Source organism: Microcebus murinus, chromosome 4 (genome assembly GCF_040939455.1).
Source record: "Microcebus murinus isolate Inina chromosome 4, M.murinus_Inina_mat1.0, whole genome shotgun sequence".
Lineage (NCBI taxonomy): Eukaryota > Metazoa > Chordata > Mammalia > Primates > Cheirogaleidae > Microcebus > Microcebus murinus.
This window is the reverse complement of record NC_134107.1, coordinates 85,158,473-85,183,566: the sequence shown is the minus strand read 5'-3', so window position 1 is coordinate 85,183,566 and position 25,094 is coordinate 85,158,473. Positions and strand designations below refer to the sequence as shown.

General features: G+C 36.5%; 1 protein-coding gene across 1 annotated transcript; it reads right to left on the bottom strand.

The window, feature by feature from the left end:
• Positions 1-1,616: 1,616 nt before the first annotated feature.
• Positions 1,617-24,644, bottom strand: LOC105862471 (caspase-13-like). The gene is made up of 9 exons (XM_012748755.3): positions 24,555-24,644; positions 18,293-18,550; positions 14,541-14,650; positions 13,590-13,763; positions 11,879-12,113; positions 10,718-10,897; positions 9,197-9,306; positions 7,547-7,650; positions 1,617-5,698 (listed from the first exon to the last, which is right to left on the bottom strand). Exons 1-8 carry the CDS (start codon positions 24,559-24,561, stop codon positions 7,552-7,554), a joined length of 1,173 nt encoding a protein of 390 aa, XP_012604209.2. The 5' UTR covers positions 24,562-24,644; the 3' UTR covers positions 1,617-5,698; positions 7,547-7,551.
• Positions 24,645-25,094: the final 450 nt, after the last annotated feature.

Genomic DNA, 25,094 nt, shown 5'->3' with positions numbered 1-25,094 from the left:
GATGCAATGTCTTAGAAGCATGGTTCATTAACACTGATGTCATTACAACTTTTGTAATGTTTCGAGGAAGTTGAATTTTAAAAAAACAGGGTTAAATAAGTTATGACAAAGGGTAAAAAAGTTTCTTTATTCTAATAATTACCTTGATATAAATGAATATGTGTAATTTTAAAATTTATGTACTAGTTTAATGATTTAAATGAATCTTATTTGACACAACTTCTTTAGGAATTTTAAAAATAACAATTTTTTTTTATTTGAAAACTTGGCAGATACAGAAAAGGCAGAATAAAAGTCAAACTTGTTCTTAATGCCACATTTCATAGATAGCCAGAGATAACCACAATTAAATTTGAAGGTATCTTCCAGTTTATTTATCATACATATATATTATGTGTGTATAGTTGTATAATTCAGCTTACATTTTGTAATTACTGTTCTGTTAAAAACATACTAAAACTTTTCCATGATGTAAAATTTTTTTCTCTAAAACATAAATTTGAATACATTAACAGCATTCATTGTATGGTTATCCCATAATACTATACTTAATAAATTTCCAATTTTCAAAGTTTATTTGGTTTTTAATGTTTTTATTTAATCAGCAATACTATAATAAATATAATTCTAGATTAATCTATGAAAATTTCTGATTATAATTTATAGTACAAATAATATAGTTATTTGATCATTGAAACCACTCCCAAAGTTTTTACCACTTTACAGTTCCACCTGACTGTAAAATAAAAGTCTATTTTAAAATATATTTTTGCCAATTATGGGCACTTTCAATTCTTTATTCTTTGATAATGTGCAAGAAAACATTTTATAAAAGACTTCTCATCATTGTGCTAAATTATATTTCCTTAGCAAAGTGGTTTTAGAACGTGTTTATTAGAATTGCTCAGCCCTAAAATTGTGAATCAACTCTAAGTAACTTTAGACAATTTAATTGTCTTTTTATGTCCCTATTTCCTCATCTATAAAGTAGGTGCTACAATAAAACTCACCTCCTATACTTGCTAGTTTAATTTAGCACAATGCTTGGCATATGGTAAGAACTTAAATGGTAAAAATAATTTTGGTGTTACTTCTAGAGTTACTGCTATTCTAAAATTTATTTGAATTTCTCTTTACATTAATTGAATATGTTTATTTATCCGTAATTACACGTTCATTTTCAAGATATTTCAACGCTATCGGAATTTTCTTTTTCATTGCTTTGTTAAAGTTCTTTACTTTTAAACAGTATTCACCTTTTCAGTGTAATATTTGGTATAAATATGTTATTGCTATTTGTTTTTATTCTTTTAATATGTTGTGATATTTTATGAACTTTAGAATTTTCTAATTTTCTTCAGTGAAATTGAGTGAATTTTCATTTGTTGATTATGGCTTTGCTTTACACTTATAAAGGTTTTTGTCATACTAAGATAAGTAGTAGATATTAACATCAAACCACAGTATGTAATTAAAGGATTGTGTGTGCTAGGAAATCTAGGAGCTAGCAAGATGCCCTGACTGAGAATCTACATAGTTACCATTAGAATTTCTGAAAGAGATCTCCAAATGCATTCAATCCTATAATATTACCATATATTAAAACAATCAAAGTGTCAATCAAAATATACATTTATTTCTATTGAATGGTAAAAAATTCAAGAGCATGATAATAAAAAGTCCTAATAGGGATTATGCCAAATGCCAAAGGACATGCTATGAAAGATTCATAAATAGTGAGTAAAAATGTACATTCAAATAAAGTTATCCAAGTAATGCCTCTGTGTCAAATTGTTTAAAAAGATAGGGTCAACCTTCGTCTCTATAATTTAAAATGATTGCTATCAGCATGTTTGTAAAAATTTACAATACCTAAAAAAAATCTTTGAATTACTGTGTTTTGGAGGTTGGTGTTCTAGTTTCTTTCTCTAAGAACATGCATTAAAATAGTTAAATTTTTATTTGTTTCTGTATGATTAATTTTAATTTTGAGGAGCAGATTTCTAAAACAATAAATGCCTCATGGTGCATTTTAATTTTTTTCTTCATGTATATTAAACACATAGGAAATATGTTTCTTTCCAGTTACTGGTTTTAAATTCAACAACAGACAGACATTTCAGAAAGTACTATGACAGAATTCAAAAGACTGCTACGTCTTTCATCATCATTATCACTGAACCATGGATCATTTCTAGACCTTAAAATGTTTGCATTTTAGTTTAGCCTGAAGATGCTACATAGAAACCATTTTTCATATAGTGCTAAACAAGAAGACTCAAATATAATATTTTCTTTCTTATTTTTAATAAATTTACTGTAAAATTTAAGAAGAAAATAAAGCATTTTGCTCTTTTACAATGTGCTTAATGAAATGATTATTTGTGACGATTAGATAGCCTTTTATGTGAATACTATTTCACAGATAATACTGCCTAAAGTTATAAAGGTTTAGATGAGAGCATATATTATTTGGAAAGAACTTGGCTCCATCTGTGTTAATCACGAAGTCTTCCTGGGATTATTGTTGAATAGTTATTATGGCCATGATCTTTCTCTATATAAATGTAAGTTAATTAGGTATATAGCAGATGACAATAAAATAATCATGGTAGCATTAAAGCATTAGCAGGTTTATCTAGGAGAAATTAATTACTTTGCAGCTAACAAAATAAGAATAGCCAGATATTTTTGCAGGCTTACTATGTAAATATTTTTCTAAGTGCTATACATGCTTTAAATCATTTAATCTTTCCAATAATCCCATGAGATAGTAGTTACATCATCTCCAATTAACAAGTAAGGAAAATGAAATAAACAGGAATTAAGTAGCAGGTCTGAGTTCACATAGCTAGTATGAAAGAGTCCAGTTTTGAATTTAAGCAGAAACATTCCAAGATTCACACTCTTAACCACTAACTACCCTGACTCTGAAAAAAAAAAACAACATCTTATTCTTCAAATTAACTTGAGAGAATACATCTCCAAACTGAGGATGAGTACCAGCTGTCTTATGCTACAGACATGATTCTAACTTTGAACATGACAGTCTAACCTAGGTAGATTTTTCTAGCATTCTTAAGATGTTCCGTATTTCAAAATATAGAACAGAAATAAGGCAATTGTTGAGGAATAGAGGGAGTAAGGGAAGATGGCTGAATCACCTTCCAAAATCTTTCCCATACAAGTTTTTGACTAAGCCTTTGCATTCAGTAAAACTCAAATGAATATAGTCAACATGCCAAGGCAATTTTGGGTAACTTTTAAAAATTGGCTTCAACTTTCATCATTTCCAGTTTCTCCATTCTCACTCTTATTAAACTGCCTCAAATGTATATAAATTTAGCATGTATAATATTATGCAATTATGTACCTTATGAACAAATAGCAAATCCCTAATTTGCTCTATAACCTCCATTTCTCATTCTCAAATCCTTATTTGTGAATTGCAAAAGACTTTTTATTGCTTAAAAGATACATCTGAACATACTTTTAAAGGTTTTTGACTGGGTCCTGGATCTTTATAGGATAAAGGCTGTATGTATTGACATGGTATAGAAGGACTCTCAGCATACTATGTAATTAAATATTGAAAAGAGCAAAAGACTCCTACTTCTAGCCAATGTGGAATAACAGGGACATGACCCACCATTCTTCCCAAAACATCCCAAAACAAACAAACAAACAAAAACACAGAAAAAATACAAAACTACCATTTTTATGATACTGCACCAGACAGTGAAGGATATCTGTCTCTGACAGTTGAGAAAAGAACAAGGTGAGCCCTAGAATTGTTTCAGTTTATTGCTTAGAGAGATATTCCAGGCTGCAGTGCAATGAAGAAGAATCTGGACTGAGTCTAGTGCTTCTCTGAGGTTAGCAGAAGGAGCTGGTAATATGCTAGTAATATGGGTAGGAAAAGCTGGCTAGAATTTGCAGGGGAAAGTGCCAGAGAAAAAGGAAGGGGGGGGGGGGAGAGAGAGAGAGAGAGAGAGAGAGAGAGAATACCTGGAAATATAAAGTTCCCTTAAATCTTCAGCTAAGTACTTATCATGCATACTTATGAGGCAACCACAAGAGACCAGGAAAAAAACAGCCAAAGAATTAGAAGGAACAGTAAGGGGAGCTCACAATGAGCAAGGAATAGTGCCACCAGGCAGAGCGAAAACATAATTTATGAAACACTGGGCACATGGGTACCGTATAAAGAAAGATATTGCTTCATAAGTGAGGTGAAATTAACTGCACACTAATAGCTTCTCTGGTCCTGCCTAAAACAATCTTAAAAATGAAACCAGAAGGATCAATTATTTCCAGATAAATTAACTGCTCAAGGATATATGTGGAAATACAAAAATATCTGTCCCCAAGGTAAGGACAAGATGGTAAAATTAGCAGTGGCTGGCATCCAATACAAAATTGTCAGGTATGAAAAGAAACATGAAAATACAATACATATGAGAAGACGAATTAATCAATTGACACTGACACTGAAAAAAATACAGAGGATAGAATTAATAGATAAAGCCAGCAAAATAGTTATTAAATTTTATCCCATAAATTACAGAAGATAAATCAAACATGTTAAGCAGGGAAGTGGACTATATTGGAAAGATCTAATTCAGACTTCTAGAATTGAAAGCAATGTCTGAAATAAAAAATATACTGAAATTAAAAGTAATACTAAAATTAAAAGTACTTTAAAAAAAAATCCTTCATTTATTTTGATAACATTCATTAGTTTAATACAGGAAAATAAAAAGAAAACAAATAGCCGGGCGCGGTGGCTCACGCCTGTAATCCTAGCTCTCTGGGAGGCCGAGGCGGGCGGATTGCTCGAGGTCAGGAGTTCGAAACCAGCCTGAGCAAGAGCGAGACCCCGTCTCTACTATAAAATAGAAGGAAATTAATTGGCCAACTAATATATATACAAAAAATTAGCCGGGCATGGTGGCGAATGCCTGTAGTCCCAGCTACTTGGGAGGCTGAGGCAGGAGGATTGCTTGAGCCAGGAGTTTGAGGTTGCTGTGAGCTAGGCTGACGCCACGGCACTCACTCTAGCCTGGGCAACAAAGTGAGACTCTGTCTCAAAAAAAAAAAAAAAAAAAAAAAAAAAAAAAAAAAAAAAAAAAAAAAAAAAAGAAAACAAATGAACTGTAATCTTGCTGCCCAAGAATTTCTCTTGACATCATTTTTGGAAATTTTATCTCAGCTTAACGCATGTATAGAAAAGTGTACAAATCAGAAGCACACACCTTCATGTAGGTTCACAAATGGAACATGCCTTTGTTGAAAAAATGTAATAATACAAGTCATTTAAACATTACATAGGAAAATATTGACGATATAGCAATAGAAGCCATTTCTCTTAAAAAAATGGTTTGCTTTCAAAAAAATTGATGAAAACTGTAAATGTAGAGATCCAAGAATCTCAATGAACCCCAAGCACAAGCAAAACTAAGAAAACTATACAAGACATATCATAATTAACGTCCTTAAATCCAATGACGAGGAACTTTTAAAATAGCCAGAGCAAACGGCACCCTGTAGTCAGAGGAAAAAAGATAAGAATAAGAGCAGACTTCTTATCAGAAAACTTCTTATCAGAAAATAAAAGGTTAAATGCATGTGTTGTACAATGTACTGGCAAAGGTGCTTCCTGAAGTTTATAAAGGAGGGCTGGGCTGCCTGTGGTTTCCTGCAGGAAAGAGAAAAAATAGAAGGTCAAGATAGATATTCCTTGCAGCCTTCATCCATCTCTTATCATGATTATTCTTTCATCCTCTCCCATGAGCTCTTGTTGACTTCCATTTATGACCTATGTAGGCTATTCACCAAAACATACTCAGGGTAATCTTTGTGAAACCCAAGTTAGAGTATGTTACTTCTCATTTCAAAGGCATTTAAAGCATTTCTCAACTCACTCCAGATGAAAATTTTAAAAGATTTGCCATGTTATCACCAAGGCCCATGGGATCAGCCGCGTCCCCATTTCATTGAGATTTGTCTCTGCCGTTTTCCCTGCTGCAGTTCTCATTCACTCACAATGTCTCATTGTAGTTCTTTGAACATGTTTAGCACATTTCTGCCCCAGGGCCTGTGCAATTGCTTTATTCTGTGCTGGGACACTTTTCCTGCATAAGAACCACACCATGTGGTTAGGTTCACTGGCTCACTCCCTACTCTGCATATTTGTATTACTTTCTGACCTATGATATATTTACCTGTTTATGTATTCAGAGTCTGTCTCTATTCACTTGCATATAAGGTTTCTGAGGGTAAGGAATCCTTTTATTTTGTTCACTGGTATATTCCCAACATCTAAAACAGAACCTAGTATATGGCAAGTGTGGATAAATATTAGTCAAACAAATATTTCAATGTCCAAATGTGGTCTTATGGGATGAATTAGGCACACACTGGAAGCTGTTCAGTGAAATATCTATGTAATTTTGCAACTAAATTGTCAGAAACCAAGAGTAAGAGTTTGTGTGAGTAAATATTTGAGGTATTGAGATACATTTTATTATTTGATATAAAATACAATTTTAAATGTGTTTCTGAGAAGTCAATTGATAATATGCTTATTATATAGTATCATATAAAGTAGTTACCATTGAAAAAAGTAGTCCTTGGGTCTAATCTCAATGTACCCATTCTAAAATATTTTGACCAATTCCAAAAATGGCTAAGTGTTAACATGGGAGCCTGAAGGATTTTCTGAGCAGTAATTGAGGGTCTAAAAAGCAGACTCTGTTACTTACACTGTGAGAACGGTATGAGGACAGTCTGAGAACCAGAGCCTACCTCAATATAAAGGTTGCAGTCCAAGGTATTTTTTATATGGTCTGGTAATGGTAGCTCAATGTTAGTCATGTGACGTCTGCACTCAGAGAACCAAAGTCCTGCTTTCTCCACAATCAACACCTCTGTTTATTCTGCTCTTTTTTTCCCAGGGTGTGATGCAAACTTTGGTAACTCGTGTGTGTGTGTGTGTGTGTGTGTGTGTGTGTGTGTGTGCGTGTGTGTGTGTGAAAAACAGAGAGAGAGAGAGAGAGAGAGAGAAAGAGACAAAGAGAAAGAGACAGAAAGTGAGAGAGAGACAGAGAAAGAGAAAGAATGAGAGATAAATCAATATAAATAATAATGGAAGCTTGAGTACATTTCTATTTTAATAACTACTACAATGGGTCTTTCGTTGTTTATCATAGCCTGAGAATGAGAGATAAATCAATATAAGTAATAATGGAAGCCTGAGTACATTTCTATTTTAATAACTACTACAATGAGTCTTTCATTGTTTATCATAGCCTGCCTTGGATTTCCTTACCTCTTTGATTGATTAATTGCTTAATTAATTTAGTACACACTTGGGGAAATCCAAATTCATATAAGTAGAATAAAAAATACCAAAAATTAATAAACTAAACTAATGGATAACACTAATTTGACCATCCAAGCAGTCAGCTGCCATTGGTATTGGACCTCACCACCAGCAATACTCTCCCATATATTTCACCCATGCACAGCAACTCTCCAAACTTACAGTGTTCAATTTCCAGGAAAGAGGTAGAAGCATCTTGTCATGGATAGTCGTTCAATGGTGGGCATCTGGGCTCGAACACTTGGTGTTTCAAATGATTGTTGTACCTAAAAAGAAAAAGAAGCTCTAGAGGACGTATGACTCTTTTGAAGACAAAGAAAACATCTTGCCTCATGAACCAGGAAATGCCAGGAATAAGATGCACCCCTGGGGTTGATGGGACAAGCCCATGGATATTCTAATTCTAGGCCAGGGCTACTAGGCTCTTTGAATGGACACTCCATGCCAGACTGTATTTTTTAACTCAAAATAAATACCTCATGCCTAATCCAAGTCCTTTTAACTTCTATTTCCTCTATTTCTCACTTCTGACCTATAGAGCTGACAATCAAATATCCCTTAGATCTGTTCATGAGAACTACATAAAGAAAATCCTCCATTTTCAACCCCCACCAAGGCTGACTCTTCAACTTAAGGAGACCTAATTCCTAGGATCTTATCTTTAAGGCCTGAACACTGAAACTTTCATATACCCACCACCAAGCTGATCTCTGAAGTCTTTTGCATGGACTGATCAATGAGATCCCACTTACCCTAAATCCAGTGTTTTTGGTCTTTGTCTAGAAACACACTTGAAACTATAACATCTAATTCCTATTTATCTGAAGAACTTAACATTTTAGATCCCTATTCATAGGAAACCTGACTCATGCTACCGAGGAATCTTCTCTAATCTACCAAAGGAGTATTTCTCTTTTCCCAACAGAGTATAACTGTTCTCTATGATTTTGAATTTAAAAACAATTACACTCTCCCAGGTTCTTAATATCAAATCAATCCTATTTCTCTAAAAAAAGGGTTGTGGAAGCATGTATCCATTCATTCATGTGTCTATTTCTTCAATGGATATTAACTGAATGTCTGCTTTGTGCCAGGCATGTTGAGGTGTTGAGCAAATCCCTACCTTCATAAAGCTTGCAATTTAGTGAGTAAATACAGGTAAAAAATCAGACACATAAATAAAATAAAAATGACTGGGTGCTGGTAAGAGCTATGAAGAAAAATATAGAAGGAGAAGGAGGAGGACTAAGGAATGTACCAAGTTGGGGAAGGAGTACGAAGTCTTCCTTTCTGGACCATTCCACTCAAAGAATGGATTATTTTAATTTTCTTGCACATGTATTTATGGATCCTATCGCAAGCTGTGATCACACATTTGTTTTTTGACTCAATTTTTAATGTTCATATTACTCACAAAAGTACAAAAGTGTGAGTCCTCAGTAGGCTTAAATACTTGTACCCCATTAACCCCCACCTCTGTCACCAGGATAGAGCCCATTACCTTAGCAGACCACCCAATACATATTTATTTAACATATTAGACAATGAAAATTAATTCAAAATATTTTCTGTGTTTTGAATTTTAAGAACTGATAGCCCATAACATACATATTTATAATTTATATCATTTTGTTCTGCTTTGGTCTCCTGCTGGGATATATTGACATCTTTTCTAAACCAGATTTCAAATCCTAAATGACATATACCAGCTACCACTCTACTTTCTCTTGCCTGATAAAGTCACTTGAAATGTGAATAATGATAGATTCTTGCTGAACAAATAAATGAATAGGAGCAGAAAGAGAAGCTTACCTTCCGAAACACTTCCTGTAGGTGACAGCACCAAGAGTATTTCTGGAAGCATGTGATGAGCTGTGTGATGAAGAGGGAGCCCTTTGTGATGTCTCTCCAGGACATGTTATCTACAACGATAGAAAGTGGTGTGGATTATGGTCTTCACGAATTTCTGTTTTTTGTTTTTGCTTTTTGGACCTTTGTAAAGAGAAAAATATAGCTCAGAAATTATCATAACATATTTAGGGTAAGAACTTATAACCTGACATTAGCTCGTTTGCTACAGAGAAAAAATCAAAAATGCTGGCAGAGGTTGAACTAAAAGGGCAGCATGTCAGAATTTCAAGAGATTGCATAGTGATTTCATTTGCATACCTGGAGCTGACATTGTACTATGCGCCTTTTGTTCATTCACTCAGCTTTGATACACCTGTGATTATCCCACTTTACAGATGAAAGAATAGAAGCTCAGAAAGATGAAGGAACTTCCCTGTGTTCACACAGTGAGTAAGCGACCAAAAATGGCCACCTGGATCCAAGGTGGTTGACACCATTTTGTCTTTAACAATATGAACAACAAAATGGATAAAAGAACCAAAGTTTCAGCTGTAGAAGATGAATACATCAGTGAAATTTACTATATACAGCATAAGGCCAATAGTTAACAATACTGTAATACATAATTCAATATTCACTAAGAGGGTAGATCTTATGTTTAGTGTTCTTATCAGACACACACAAACACACACACACACAATAATGTTAATAAACAGAGAGCTGGAGAAATCTTTTGGAAGGAAGGGATATGTTTACAACAGATATTGTGATGATGGTTTAAAGGGTGTATACTTATCCCCGAAATCAATAAGTTGTATAAATACGTTGAGTTTTATGTATGTCAATTATACCTCAATAAGGAAGTTTAATTATAATGACTAAATAAATTAAGAATTTGCAAATTAGAAATAGTCAAATGTAAGGCTCCTTAGCATGATTACCAGAGGTGAAATGGAACCACTGTTCCCTGTATTGGACCTAATCAGTCCCACCCTACCATTTTCTATTTCTTTCAAACGGCATCCACGTTCCTACTAGGGCATGGAATGGCATGACTGTATGTAGAACCAGATGGGAAATATGGGGGAAAGGGCTTGGAGCTGATAATTTGAGAATGGGCATCCAGTTCTGGGATCCACAAAATCCTTGCTAAAAATGTTAAATGGATATAATAAAAAACTGAACCAATCACTTACGTTTAAATGGTGCTTGGTGAATGGGATTCCTTGTGTTGAGCTGCTCTGATATTTGGTATGCCTTGATTGCAAAGTTAATACTCAAAATAAAAGTACACTTTTTAAAAGTGTGTGTAGTGGGAAGAAAATCTATCCTTACAGCACAGAAAAGATACTGTAAAATACATTGTCAGAACCCAAAAATATCTGTCAGATCATTGAGAGACAGGGCCTATCTTGATTTTCCACATTCATTCAAAGGTGGCCGCAGGCTCCCAAATCCCTGATGCCACTAAAAGTCACATACGTGGGGTGGAAGAGCAGAAAGCAATGAAGTCCTTCTCCACGTGGGTCTTGCAAACAGCATCTTCCTCCAGGTTCTCAGGGGACTGTGAGAAGCTGTCTGCCACAGGGTTCTCAGGTAACTGTGAGGAGCTGGCTGCCGAGGCTTCTGGAGAGTCTCTGACCCACACTTCCCCACGGTTTGCTGTGGAGACACGAACTTGTTGCACACTGCTGAGCCTCTCTCAGAGTGACTATCACAGTTGCTCACCTTGTTCTTTTTGAATATTCATTCTGACTATTAATAGTTTCATACACACATACAAGACCACTTTCCCTTCTCTCTAATGCAATTGAAAAATTTACCAATTAATAGTGACATCATCCTGTAGTTACCAGCTTTTAGCTAAATTATTTCTACTTTTTATTTAAAGAGAGCTCCCAGGCCAGGCATAGTGGCTCACGCCTATAATCCTAGCACTCTGGGAGGCTGAGGTGGGAGAATTGCTTGAGCTTTGGAGCTTCAGACCAGCCTGAGCAAGAGCAAGACACCGTCTCTACTAAAAATAGAAAAATTAGCCAGGCATCAAGGCATGCACCTGTAGTTCCAGCTACTCAGGAGGCTGAGGCAGAAGGATCGCGTGAGCCCAGAATTTTGAGGTTGCTGTGAGCTAGGCTGGTGCCACAGTACTCTACTTGGGGCAACAGAGCAAGACTCTGTCTCAAAAATAAATGAATAAATAAACAAGCAAATAAATCAATAGAGCTCCTAGTAGCCATGACTTTTTGGATTTAAAAAAAAGAAGAAAAGAAAAATTTGATAGCAGTGACCCCAAGTCCTCTGATCCCCAAACTCATTCCCATTCAATAATTACATGGGGAAAAAGGTGCTGCTATTATAACACATGATGGCCTAACTCTCAAAAGTAAAATTATTTCTGTTTAACTTTGATTTAGGGATTCTGATGATCTCCTTCACCACTTCCCCTGGACTAAATTGTATAGAAACTTCTCAGCTGACCAGGCAATCATAATGACACCAGCCCCCTAGACAGAGTTTCCTCATCATTCAGTGCAGTAGATTTGCACTGGGTGGGTTAAGATAGTTTCCCTTAGATATAAGCCATGCATCAAAGGTCTCTGCAAACTCCTTTGTAATTTTTGGATTTTCCATCTGAGAACTCACCACCTCTGCAGGCCTGGACAATGATGACCTTGGGTTTGTCCTTTAGAATAGGGCAGTTGCGGTTGTTGAGTATCCGGAAGACGGTGTCATAAGGCAGCACATCCGATGTTCCCTCACTGTGCTTCGTTCCACAGATTGCATCCAGGATGCCATGAGACATGAGCACCACGAAGGTGCTGTCTGAGGACTTGTGCTCTGGTCGGGCGGCAAATTCCCGCAGCACAGACTCCATATCCTGGAGAAGACCAATGTCTCACTTCAGTAGAGCAAGTGCCACAACCATCTGACCTCCTAGATTTACCACGAGCAGCACAAGAAACGCATGTGACATTCTGTCATGGCGCCTTCACACAGTCCTGACTCAGTGATGACAACTGTTGTCTTTTTCCTTCTTAATAGGACAGTGGGTTCCAACCTTCTCCTGCTGCTGACATACCAGAAACTGTCTTCTCAATATACTGTCTTTTGTTATATGTCACCTTTTCCTGTCCATCTCCATCTTTTCTCTCATTACCTAACAAGGATCATGTGTAATAAAAGCATCATCACACCACTTTCCTTTTTAAACCCATCCCATTGTGCTTAGAATAAAATCAAACCTCTGGCCTGACCCTACTCCATCCTCAGGTTGGCCACACTGGTCTTTTTGTGCCTCTCACCTGCCAGGTTCCTTTTCATTTTAGCCTTTTCACATGTAGCTCCCCCTACTTGGAAGGCCTTTCACTCACATCTTTCCAGAGCCACCTGCTTCTGGTAGTCACGACTCAACTTCCACGCCATCTCCTCACAGGGGCTTCTCTGGACCACCCCATCAAAGGTGCCCCCCAAAACCAATTCTCTTTTATCTCACTTTTCCTTCTCTTTTCAGTTATTTTGACTTTCCTTTTTTTTTTTTTTTTTTTTTGAGGCAGAGTCTCACTCTGTTGCCCAGTCTAGAGTGCTGTGGCGTCAGCCTAGCTCACAGTGACCTCAAACTCCTGGACTCAAGAGATCCTCCTGCCTCAGCCTCCTGAGTATCTGGGACTACAGACATGTGCCACTATGCCCGGCTACATTTTTCTATTTTTAGTAGAGACAGGTAGGTCTCACTCATGCTCAGGCTTGTCTCAAATTCCTGAGCTGAAGCAATCCTTCATCCTTGGCCTTCCAGAGTGCTAGGATTACAGGCGTGAGTCATCATGCCTGGCCCTTATTTTGACTTTCTTATCAAGCTTATGTAGACACATACACACACACAATCTCTGAAATTGTCTGTTTTGCTTATATTTTGACTGTCCCTCTGCACTCTAACCTAGGTCAGTGTGAGCTGGGAGCTTCCCGTCTCACTGAAAGGCCCATCCCAGGTGGCAGGAAAAGCTCCTGACACCCAGTTCAGGACTCAGTATTTGTTTCATGAGTGCACTTCTGCTTGACAGTCACCACTCGGGTTGTCTGGGGAATCTTGGGGCTGACTCACAGTCACCTCACTTTGGAATTCAACAAGAATGGTGAAAACCCACGTCAATCACATTTTGTCCAGTTTCATGGAATTGGGATGGTTGGAGTTCAAAAGAAACACAAATTTTACCTATTATAATACCTTCGTTTTGCCAACACACCTACAAATACAGCCTGAGGATGTTAAAGCATTTGAGGTTTTCTAAAGCTGCCTAGTTAGTGAAAGGGTGAGTGTTGAATACGTGTGAGTTTGGGGTGGGCGAGGGGCCCTTACCCTGGCTGTGAGTTTCTCTTTTACATCCACACTGTAGCCCAGGCCCTCAAGCAGTCCCTTCATCCCCACAATGTCATGGTCAGCCCCATTTCTCCGCTCAAGATGGTCAAACTCTGTGTTGCATATGATGAGAGCCAGGCGAGTGCGATCCTTTTTCTCCTTTATGCGGTAGATCTGCAGGAGATGGATATGCAGTGAGTTGGATTCTGCCCTATTCTATTTTGAAACCCCATACACCCAGCAGTGTTGCTTTATTAAAGCCTCGTACAGCTACCCTCTCCCCCAACCTCTACCAGGAGACCCTGCCGTCCTCTCTCTCAGGAGCCCAGAGCAAGGACAGGGATATATTTGGAAGAGTAACTCAAGAATCTTTACAAACTATTAGTAGAATAATTCCTACTCATCCCTCTCCCCTTTCTTCTCCACCTGATCAAATCTTTCTTAGCATTCAACTTTCAGATCAAAGTTCATAAAAAACAAGAAACATTTGTCATTGGCTCCAATAATAATGAATACACCAAAAATTAATTTGCCTTTGGCAGGATTATTATTTTGATACTATTTTTAACATACCAATTTAATCATTTTCATGCTTTAATTATATTTTTAAAACATGCTTCATGTCTAGGCCTTTCAACTAGATACAAACAGCTACTATTCAGCCATGTTATCTTACAAATATTTTGATTCTATGGCTACAGTTAAAATTGTCATAAGTTGTAAAGATATATATGAACAAAGAAATGAAGAACCAAAGGTGTCTGCATTTTATCACAGTGTTTAAAGAGAATTGGAATCTGCCTAGAGCTCCATGATCTCTTCTTTGCTGGAAGCATCTATGAAAAATGTTACCATAATCTTCACCCTCAGTTACTTAGTGCTTTAAGAAATCATGCATTTAGTGAAAGCAGTTGTTTCTCTCTTTGCTATTTCATGCATACAGCACAGCACCTCATCAGCCCGTTCTTTACTCAGTCTCAAGAAGTCTTTACGAGGGCAAAGCTTGAGGGTATCTGTAGGTTCTGCTGACTCAGCTGGCTCAGCCTTGATTTCCGGAGGAGCTGCAGGATATATAACATCATACTTATTGTGATTTCTGCCTTGGTGACCCAATTTATCAACTCAGAAGTTTGAAAAAGAAAGAATTCCTGGGAAGAAGACTGTTTTGTAGATAGGGGTTATAGTTGTATCTAACCTTTTATGTAAGGAGATGCATGTTACTGGGAAAGAAGAGAGAAGTCTCTGGTAGAGAAAGCAGATTCACTCAGAAATGCAATAATAGTTTCTGATAATTCTGGGGAAAATACCTTGATAACTTGGGGCCAAATCTGGCTCCCCAAATCAAAGCAGTTTGACTTTTCCAATGGTAATAAACTAGGGAACTCATCCATCCAATGTGGACTTTCCATTGTTTCTGAGCAAGAGTATATTGAGTAAATATTTATCAGAGTGCCATCTATTGGAAATATAATGTGAGTTCCACATGCAATAATTAAATTTTATAATATTGACATTAAAGAAGTAAAAATAAACAGGTGGTATTAAGTTTAATAATATATTTTATTTAACATAATACATCCAAAATATTGTCACTTCCACATGTGTTACTAGCCACAATTCAAGTTCTTAATAGCCATATATGGCTACTGGCCATAATACTGGATAGTACAACAACTGGATTTGGAGTGACAGTTCCCTTCTAACCCATGCAACACATAGAGATACAGACACTTAATAGAATCTTGAATGCTATGCCATCCATTATTTTTTCAGAGCTATAGCCTGAATTATTCACTTTTCTACAGGAAATGGGCTTCAATTATCCCTTACCACCTTGTAATGTCAGCTATTTAAAGGAAAAATGCTGTTGAGTAACAAAAAGTGCTGTGTCCAGGATCAGTGTGACAATTTTTTTTTGAGAAATTCTGACATAACTCTGAATCTCTTGCCTCTAAATTGCTGAATGACCAACAGCAAGGTTTTCAAGCAATGCTTTATAATGCAAGGAACTAATACATCTGTTTTGGAGATGTTTGTTTCTGAGTCATTCTGATTCTCTAGGGGATACCTAGAGAAATGTAATATTATCTGACATTGCTTGACCTCATTTGACTGAGATTGTGGAAGAGACTAGGAAATTCCAGAGCCCTCCCTCGAAGGAGAAAAAATAAAGAATTCAGAAGCAAGAATTAGAAGTTTGCCAAGGTCTAAACAATGACGCTTATTGCCATGAAAGGAATGGACAGTACTGTTACTTCTGTTCAGTTATAAAAGCCAACCAAGACATTCTATGGTTAATTTATTTACATGAGAAAAGTAATATTATACTGTGTGAAATTTTTAGTTTTTATATTTTATAATGTCTTTTCCTATTTCAATTATTTGTTTTCATTAGTTTTTTTTAATAATGTTTTAAAATAAATATCCTTCTAAAAAGTGTGATAATGTGTTAACTCTAGAGATAGAGCAAGTTGTAAGAGTGTGTAAGGGTACCAGACTTTCTGAGTAATTTTTTTTCTTAGATTAAATTCTGCCAACATGAAGGCATCCAGGGGCCTGGGATATTTCCTGATCATAGCATATGGTTTCTCATCCATAGTTTCCAGTTTTTTGTTTATTTACAGGTTTGGAGGACTTTTTAATGTAGCAGTATTTTCAGGTAAAATGAGGAATTAGACAGACTTTCTACCTTACATCCAACAGTAACATTAGCATGAAAACAGATTATTTCATTATAAAATAGTAGCTAGTATAATGCAGTCCACTGCTCAAAGAGAGTTCTTATTAGCCTGGCAGTTCAACAGAAAGAAATGAAGAAATCAGAAGTTTAGATACAAATTTTAATTTCTGAGTCTTATCTGTTACCCAGTGAAATGCTCAGGTTTCCCTTTAAATTGACACAGAAGGGAAAAGACTAGTACAAGGTAAAACAAAACTTTTTTCCCTTGGCAGTTTGGGATTCAAGTGGTTATCTCTCAGACTAAATAACAGTGTTTGGCACACAGTATGTATGTATAAAAAGAGATCGTTAAGTGAAACAAACAAACAAATACTCATATCCTTCCTATCCCTCAGTCCATAGTCCCATGCTATGCTGGAAAATCTCGCAATTATACCCTTTACCTAGCCAGGACCTTTACCTATTCTAATAGCCCAGCCCACACGGCTTCCTGGCCTATTGGGCCAGTTCTCCTAAAGTTTCCTGGGATCATTCTGGAGACTTCGAGTGCAGATAGAGCCCAGGGAGCCACTGTGTCCCTCCTGAAAGAGTCTACATCAGCCTCCTTCCTGCCATAGCCTCTGCTGGTCAGATAGCTTATTTCCGCTTAGAGTTTAATGCTCATTGTGACTTCTGGGGCTGCTAAAATAATTTTGAAGCCCTTATTACTTCAAGTTTTATTCCCATTAACTGCATCATCTCTGATTTTATAAAATCAAGATTGTTCCTATGTCATCCCAGGTTTGACAAAAAGCAAAACACCTATAAAACGACCAATTTAAAATATTAATAAGAATACAGCCTAAGTTATAATCTTGTACAACTATCATACTAGCATGTGCTTCCTAATGATGTGAACTTTCCTTTTCATTAGAGAAGGCTTATTGAAAAAGATCATTTGATACAGGAAGGTTGCAACGATTTATGTTGCCTTTTAAGCATATCATCCATGATTATTGGTAAACACTAGTATTTGAGGGCTGAAGATTTCAGCTTAAACTGTATGGCTGATTCAGTCTGTCACTGGAATACTTTGATTTGAGAAAATTTAGGCTGTAATAATATTCATAATTCAATCTGGGTCAAAAGTTTTGAAAAGTTAGAAGATTGTATACATTTTATAGAGGTTTTCCTGATTATATTTTTATAACTCACAGAACTAGGTAAGCACTGGAAAAATCTAAATCTTAGCACCCACATAGTAAGTGCAATAACTAATATTTATTGTATGCATATCCTTCATTTGTTTATTTGTCCTATATTAATTAGATGTCTGCTATGTACCAGGCTCTCTACTAATTACTGTTATTCATTATTAGAAAAACCAGTTACACTCTAGTGGGAGGTACTAGGTAGATGGTAGTTCCGTTTACTGAGATGGAAAGGGGATAAAAGTGGAACAGACTTGGTCAGGGGAACATATGTTAGTTTTATGAAGCCAGTGGAACATTCAAGCAGAAATATTGAATATGCAGGTAAAGCTAAATAAGTCTGGAGCTCCGATGAAAGCTTTCTGGATGAGAGTTGATATCTTAGGAAGTTGTTAGCATATGCCTGGCATTACTATGTTACTAGCCTTACATAGTTTTGTGAGGAAGTCCTTTGGTTGTCCTCATTTCACAGATGGTAAGACTGTAATCGATATCTAAGGAGCTAGGAAGGTTAAGGAACTTGGGAAAATCACATAGTTCACAGGTGACTTAAATCCAGCTTTAAGTTTAGGTATCCCTTACTACAAAGTCTCTACTATTAACTATTTCTATGAACAGGTTATACACAAGGACTCAGCATTTTATCTAACTGGAGTCTGGATCCCACTCCACAAAAGACAAGGTGGCCTCTAAAAGGACAAAGATAGGTTTAGTGAAAATGGCACTTTAGTAAAGGAAGGATAGGGGGATCGCAGAGGATGCTGCCTGGGCTTGGAGTTAGTTGAACAGAATCTGGGAAATTTGAGATGTTTACTATACAGATTCATTCTTACCTTCTTCATTGGTGGGCTTTCCTTCCAGGTGAAGGTAGTTTTCCAGAAGTAATCGAACGGCCTCCTGTTGGTTGTCTCGGAGAGAAGATATCAAAACTCGGGCCTTGTCTTGTGTTTTGGCACCATAAAAATTTTGCTTGTCTTCTGCCTTTACTCTCAGCACATTTTTTTCCATCAAGCTATCGAGAAATTCATTGGCGACATCTTTGCCCAGGGCTTCCAACATCTTAAGTGGATTTTTGTTTTTGTGTTTGTCCTCTGTCAGAAATAAAAGTCTCCTTCAACTGTGGGCACAACCTATAGAGTTTAGCTGACACTGACATAGCTCTCTTTAATGTGAAAGACCCCTGAGAATATACTACACGTCACCATCTCCCCAACAAATTACACATCTTTTTCTGTTGTACCTGTAAGGTTCTCTTACCTGACAAAATTCATACCATGCCGTGTTTAACAATTCATTCCCACTTACAGTTTTTGATAGCTTCTCATCTTTCTCCTGTGGCATTGGGCCTGGTATTAACTCCCCAGACATACATTGTGTTCATATTTCTCTTTCTCTTGCTTACAGCCTATGATGATGAGGAACTACCTGAAATATGTGTTCCTGTGAAAATCCATGTTCTCATCTAGACTGTAAATTCCTCCTGCTAGCCTATAGCGTCTTCCCTTTTCTCTCTATTTGGTTTCCTTAGTGAAAGCCCTATGTATTCAAATTTGTATTTTTTTTTACATGTATCCTATAGTCACATCTTTGTACTCAAAATGCTTTAAAACATTTAATATGCTTGCTAAATATAGGAATTGATAAATAAATGGATAAATGCATCTAAAGCTGTAAATTGTTAAAATTTTGTTTTCAATCAAAATTTAGAATTGATGACTGATCTTCTAGTGTGGTATATTAGTTTGACATTGGGTTAATGTGGTCCTCCTTGGAATATTTTATAGGGAAATGTAGATGTCACAGTAATACAACAAATATTAATTGGACAAGGTGTATATGGAAAGGCTGGATAGCTCATCAGTTGTCAATTAACTCTATAAAGATAGTTATCCAGTCCATCTAGATGTAAGGTAATTTTGACAAAAAAATGACATTTTTTTAAAGAATATAGGTCAAGACAATGAATAAGAAATTTGGCCTCTTACAGATTAAAATCCATGGGTTCAGAATCCTGAGCCCCCACTCTTAAATTATCAAATTGAATTACACTTGGTGAAGAGTCACTTAAGAGAATACAAACAATATACGTTAGGAACTCTGAAAAGATGAGTAAATTCCAGCAGGTAAGATCAGAAATGTATTTTACAAGAGGTGGCAAAAACACTGGTCTTAAAATATACACACAAGCATTAGAAAGTTTAAATATTTGCAAACAGCACCCATCAATGATCCATCAATCACACTATTGGGTATATATCCAAAGGAAATTGAGTCAGTACACCAAAGAGATATCTGCACTTCCATTTTCATTGCAATGATATTCTTAGCAGCCAAGATATGGAATTAACCTAAGTGTCTGTGGATGGATGAATGGATAAAGAAAATGTGATTTATATACACAATGAAATACTATTCAGTTTTAAAAAAGAAAAGAATCCTGTCATTTGTGACACCATGGATAAACCTGGAGGACATTATGTTAAGTGAAATAAGCTTGGAAAGGCACCAAAAGACAGATACCACATGATCTCAATTATATGTAGAATCTAAAAAAGTTGAACTCATAAGAGAGCAGAATAGTGGTTACCAGGGGCCAGGAAGAGAGGCAGATAGAAAGGTTGGGGAGAAGTTGGTCAAAGGCACCAAAATTTCAATTAGATAGGAGGATAAGTTCAAGAGATCAATCATTGAACAGGGTAATTATAGTTAATAATGACATATTATTGAAAATTGTTTAAAAGGATAAATTTTAAGTGTTCTAACCATAACAAGAAAGATACGAATATGAGATAATGCATATGTTATATAGTTTAATTAGGCATTCTACAATGTATACATATTTTAAAACATCATATTGTGCATGATGAATATATACAACTTTATTTATCAATTAAAAACAAATAAATTATGATGAAAAACCAACTAAAGAGATTTGGCATGAAATCTTCTTTTCACAATCTATACATTCTCATGGCATTAATTATAAGATTAAATAATATATAAATGACTCTCAAATTTATAGATTTAGCCCAGACATGAATCACAGTATTAACATCCCTACGTCTAACAATGAGACATCTCTTCTCCCTATCCAACAAACTAATTGAAATAAAACTTTTCAAGCAGAACTGATCATTTTTTATATCCCTCAAAGGAGGAGTCATTCACTCCTCCACATACTAATAAATAATATCTAACCTCCAAGTACAAGAAAGCAGCAAAACCTAGTGACATTAAACCTCTTCTTTATTCTTTATGTCATATTTTCTATCTCAATTCAAAACATATTGATTTTATTTCCTAAATATTTACAAAATCTGAGCAGTTCTCTCAATTCTGCTTGTTCATTACTTCTATTCAGGCCAACATCTTCCCTTTTCTAATTATACTAAGAACCTTATAAATCCACTCTTGCCCCCTTCTAATTTCTTCTTCACTAGGAAGCAGAGGGAGTGTTCTGATATCCAGATTTGATCAGGGAACCTCTCAGCTTAATCTGACCTAGGGCTTCTCATTCAACCTCATCTTCAGATACTGTCCTCACCTTGCTCATTACGTTTTAATCATTATGCTCTTCCTCTTCTTTCAGTTTCTGGAAAGCCCCTACTTTGGGATTTCTATGTAACCAGTCCCCCGACCTTTATTCCCTCCTGTCCTACCACTGCTCTGTGTTTATCCTCAAGTCTCAGGTTAGATGGCACTTTCATCAGGGAATCCCCCCTGACACTCCCAGACTAGATGGAGTGTCAGAAGTTTGTGCTGCTAGGGCACCGTGTTTCTCCCTAGGCCAGCATTTTATTCCATGTAATTGTGATTCTCAGCCTACTTATCAGCATCCACCATTAGATTCTATGCTCTGTGAGGCCAAGGGGCATGAACTAGGCCTGCACTACTTCTAGCATTCAGTAATTATTTACCAAACCATTAGTCAAATAATTATCTATCAATAATTATCTACCAAATCATCAGTCAAATGATTAACGGATCATGGATACAATGGATAAAGAACAATGGATAAAATTTAGGAATGGCCTAACTCTTGAAGAATACTTAATAATGAGCTAAGTAAGTATGAAATAAAATAAAATCTTAAGGCTTCTACCCAACTAGCTAACTGAATGGACCCCCTCCTGGCCAAGGGAATATCCTAAATCTAAACCACTTGCCAGGACGAAGGAGGTCAGATATGCCTCATCATTTCCCCCTCTCTTCTTGGAGACGTCCTTTGTAACTCATTAATAGGCCTAAAGCTAAGTAAGACAAACCTGCAGGTTCTCAATTTATACAACAAATATAACTCTGGTGGCTTGTCTCTGATTATCAGACTTCCCAAACTTAATAGTCCAAGTATTTAGATGAAGCTTCATGTCTTTAACAAATCAAAAAAATCTTTAAACCCACCTATAACCTGTAAGCGCCTGCTTTGAGATGGCCCACCTTTTTGGGCCAAACCAATGTAGCCTTCCATGTATTGATTTATGACTTTACCTGTAATCCCTGTCTCCCTAAAATGTATAAAACCAAACTGTAACTCGGCCACAGAGAGTCTAATTTCTCAAGGCTTCTTGGGAGTGGCTCCAGATCATGATCCTCAAATTTGACCCAGAATAAACCTCTTTCAATTATTTTACAGAGTTTGGCTGCTTTTCCGTTGACATAAGATTGATTGTCTTTAATAGGCCATAAGTGCACATTGGGAGTTCTCAAGCAGAGGGAAGGTAGGTTCACACCCAAATTCATTCAGTAATATTTAATGAGCAACTGTTTGGGAAAGATACTCTGCTATTGTGGGAGGATACCACTTTGGAAAGATATTCCTAGATATCAAAACTTTCAGTCAAGTGGAAAGCTATATATACAAATAGTTAAAATACAAACCATTATCATAACTTAAATAATGGGTGTATGCACAAGGAAGCATGCCAGGAGGAGTATAGCTGCCCTGAGGAGGGAAGACTTGGAACTGAGACTATAACTGGTCTGAGCCTGTCCCCTGGGGAAGCTGGGCGTGGATTCCTGGCAGGGAACAGTGTGAACAGTCACAAAGCCCTTATGTATGACATAAATAGGAAGCTGGGACAGTGGAGCTTTAGAAAGAACAGTACTGCAAGCAGAATACTACTGTTTAGACTGAATCCAGAGTGATCAGAGACAGGGCAGCTATATGAAGACTTTTTGCAGAAAATTGGAGTAATGAAAAGGATCTTGAGAGTAAGGCTAACCTGGAACCACCCCTCTAGGGTAGATATTTGACCCAAGGCAAATTATATAATCTTTGACTCCTTGACTAAGTTCCTTCTTCAGTTATAAAATAGCAATAATAGCATGAACTTAAATGGGTAGTTTTCAATATTCAGAGAGAATACATGAAATAGGTGTCATATGGTAGGTGCATAAAAAAGTTGTTAGGGATTATTTGTTGTCACTGTAATAATCACTAGATTGGAGTTTCAGTGATAATAAAGATGCAGAGAATACTTTAGAGGACAAAACTCCTCAAGACCACAGTTTTGGTCCCAGAAAAACTGATGTAATGTTCTAAGATACCATTCCTCCAATGTTTTAGTTAACAATAGCTAACTACTCAATTGTTTATAATTATTGAACCACTTTACTTATTTATTTATTTATTTTGTCTACTACCTTCCAATTTCTCACATCTGTTATCCAATGATCCTCTGCTTCCAATCCAACAACCAATAAAATGGGCCTGTCTAGCCAAACAGGTAGCCATGAGTATGTGTTTAACTTCTGTCCCCAGCCAAATGCTTTATTAGTATCATGAAGTGGATAAGGAAAGAAAACAATCAATCCCTGAATTTTAGGAGCTTATGTTAAATGCTGTGAGGTGAGACATAAACTCTGAAAAGGTTTATATTACAGGGAGAATCAAAAGAATAAAGAAACACAGTAACAAGAAAGTTTCAATGAGGTAAATACAGCAAATATCTGCATTTTTATGAAGCACAAATCATTCTTTAGAAGAATTAATGGAAAAATGGACAAATATATGTTGAACAGTAGAAAACCTGTCTGGAAAATTCAGACAGTTTTAAAAAAGCAATAGGGAGCCATTTTATGTTCCCGAGTAAGAAAATTACAGTAATAAATACCTAATGTGAGAACTGAGAGTTAACTAACTGATCAACTTTCTTACTAATTCTAATCTAAAGAAAAATCCATGAATTTACGCCAGCAACATAAGAATTATCTGCAGATCTTTAAAAGATTATAAAGGTCTGCAGTCTATTCAAGATTAAGCAATTCTGGGTCAAGGAGGGGACAGTAATTTGATTTTTTATACAACTATAGATTATTAATATATGTGATAAGGCTTAGAAATCTGTCATATAGTCCAACCTCTTACTTTTCAAGTGAAAATAGATCCAAAGAAGTTATCTGATGTGTTAGAATTCTAGTTGCCTAAATAGCTAAGTACTGAATCTCTCACACCTTACCAGCTTCTGTCTATAAGACAGGTGATCTGGAAGGAGTGTGCAGGATGGATTGGAGAGCGAAGCCCTACACAGGGACCTGCACAGTTAAAAAAGTGTGATTGCAACCCAAGGAATATTGTGTTAGAGAGGTTAGTACCAGAACTAGAGAGAAAGGTGGAAAATTGGTATCACTTTAAACAGACGAAGAGTGTCATTCAATATAAGGAATGGGAAAGGGACCAGAACCCAAAGGCTCTCAGATCTGCTTCTGGGAGGAAGGTTTATGATCTGGATGACAACTTTGGAATCAAGAGGAAGCAGAAAGGATTGCAGAGTATGTTTAGACATTTCTAGAGTTGGCTCTCACTCAAATGACTTATTCTGACTGTCTTTTCCCTGCCTTTGATTTCCAGGAGCTGAAAGAAAGGATTTAATTACATTCTTTCTGGCTCGAGGACATCTGGTGACCATACTGTCCTTCAGCGTCTCCAACACCAGGTCCTGAGATTCAAGCTGCACTACCAACAAGAGAAAGATTCGACTTGCACACCATTGGCTCACCTCCCTTTTGTTATTTCTGCCTGTCACACAGCAATAAATAAAATGTTTTTTAATACCTAAATCCCTAGCTTTTAGTCAGAAAAGGACCCCAACTCACCAGCCATGGGGAACAGCCTTCAGTTCCTTTGTATAGCGCTGAAAAAAGCCTCAGACTCAAACTGAAAGTAACTGAGGAAAAAAGCCTCAGATTCAAAATTGAAAGTAACCAGTCTTGCCTTATCTTACGGGGCGGGGACATCCCGTCATAGATTGTGAAACTGCTGCCCAGAACTTGTTGGTTGGGAAATCCCCTGTGATCAGGATATCCACTTACTAGTCCTGAACTCTAGTTTCTTTATTTGGGAAGAAAAAAAAAAAATGGAAATGACAAAATATTGTCCTGTAGGTTGGCACCTCAGACTGGGGTTTCCCTCTTTTTTCCTTTCTTTCTCCACGGCCCCCACACCTTCTTTTATCCATCCTTTTCTTCTAGTTTTGATCTCTCCATATTTCTACCTCTCTGCTCACCTAAAACTCAAATCCTGAAAGAGTTAAAGCTAGCAAATCTCCTTTCATTGCCAGAAAAGAATTAAACAAATATTTTGGTTTTTTCTGTTTAAGTGGTGATAGATCCTGATGGTGTCTTCCCCTCCCTATC

Coding starts and splice junctions, on each gene's coding strand:
- LOC105862471 (XM_012748755.3), bottom strand. Junction 14,651..18,292: donor AAAGCCCACCAATGAAGAAG/GTAAGAATGAAT, acceptor TATATCCTGCAG/CTCCTCCGGAAATCAAGGCT. Junction 10,898..11,878: donor TGTCCAGGCCTGCAGAGGTG/GTGAGTTCTCAG, acceptor GTGTCTCCACAG/CAAACCGTGGGGAAGTGTGG.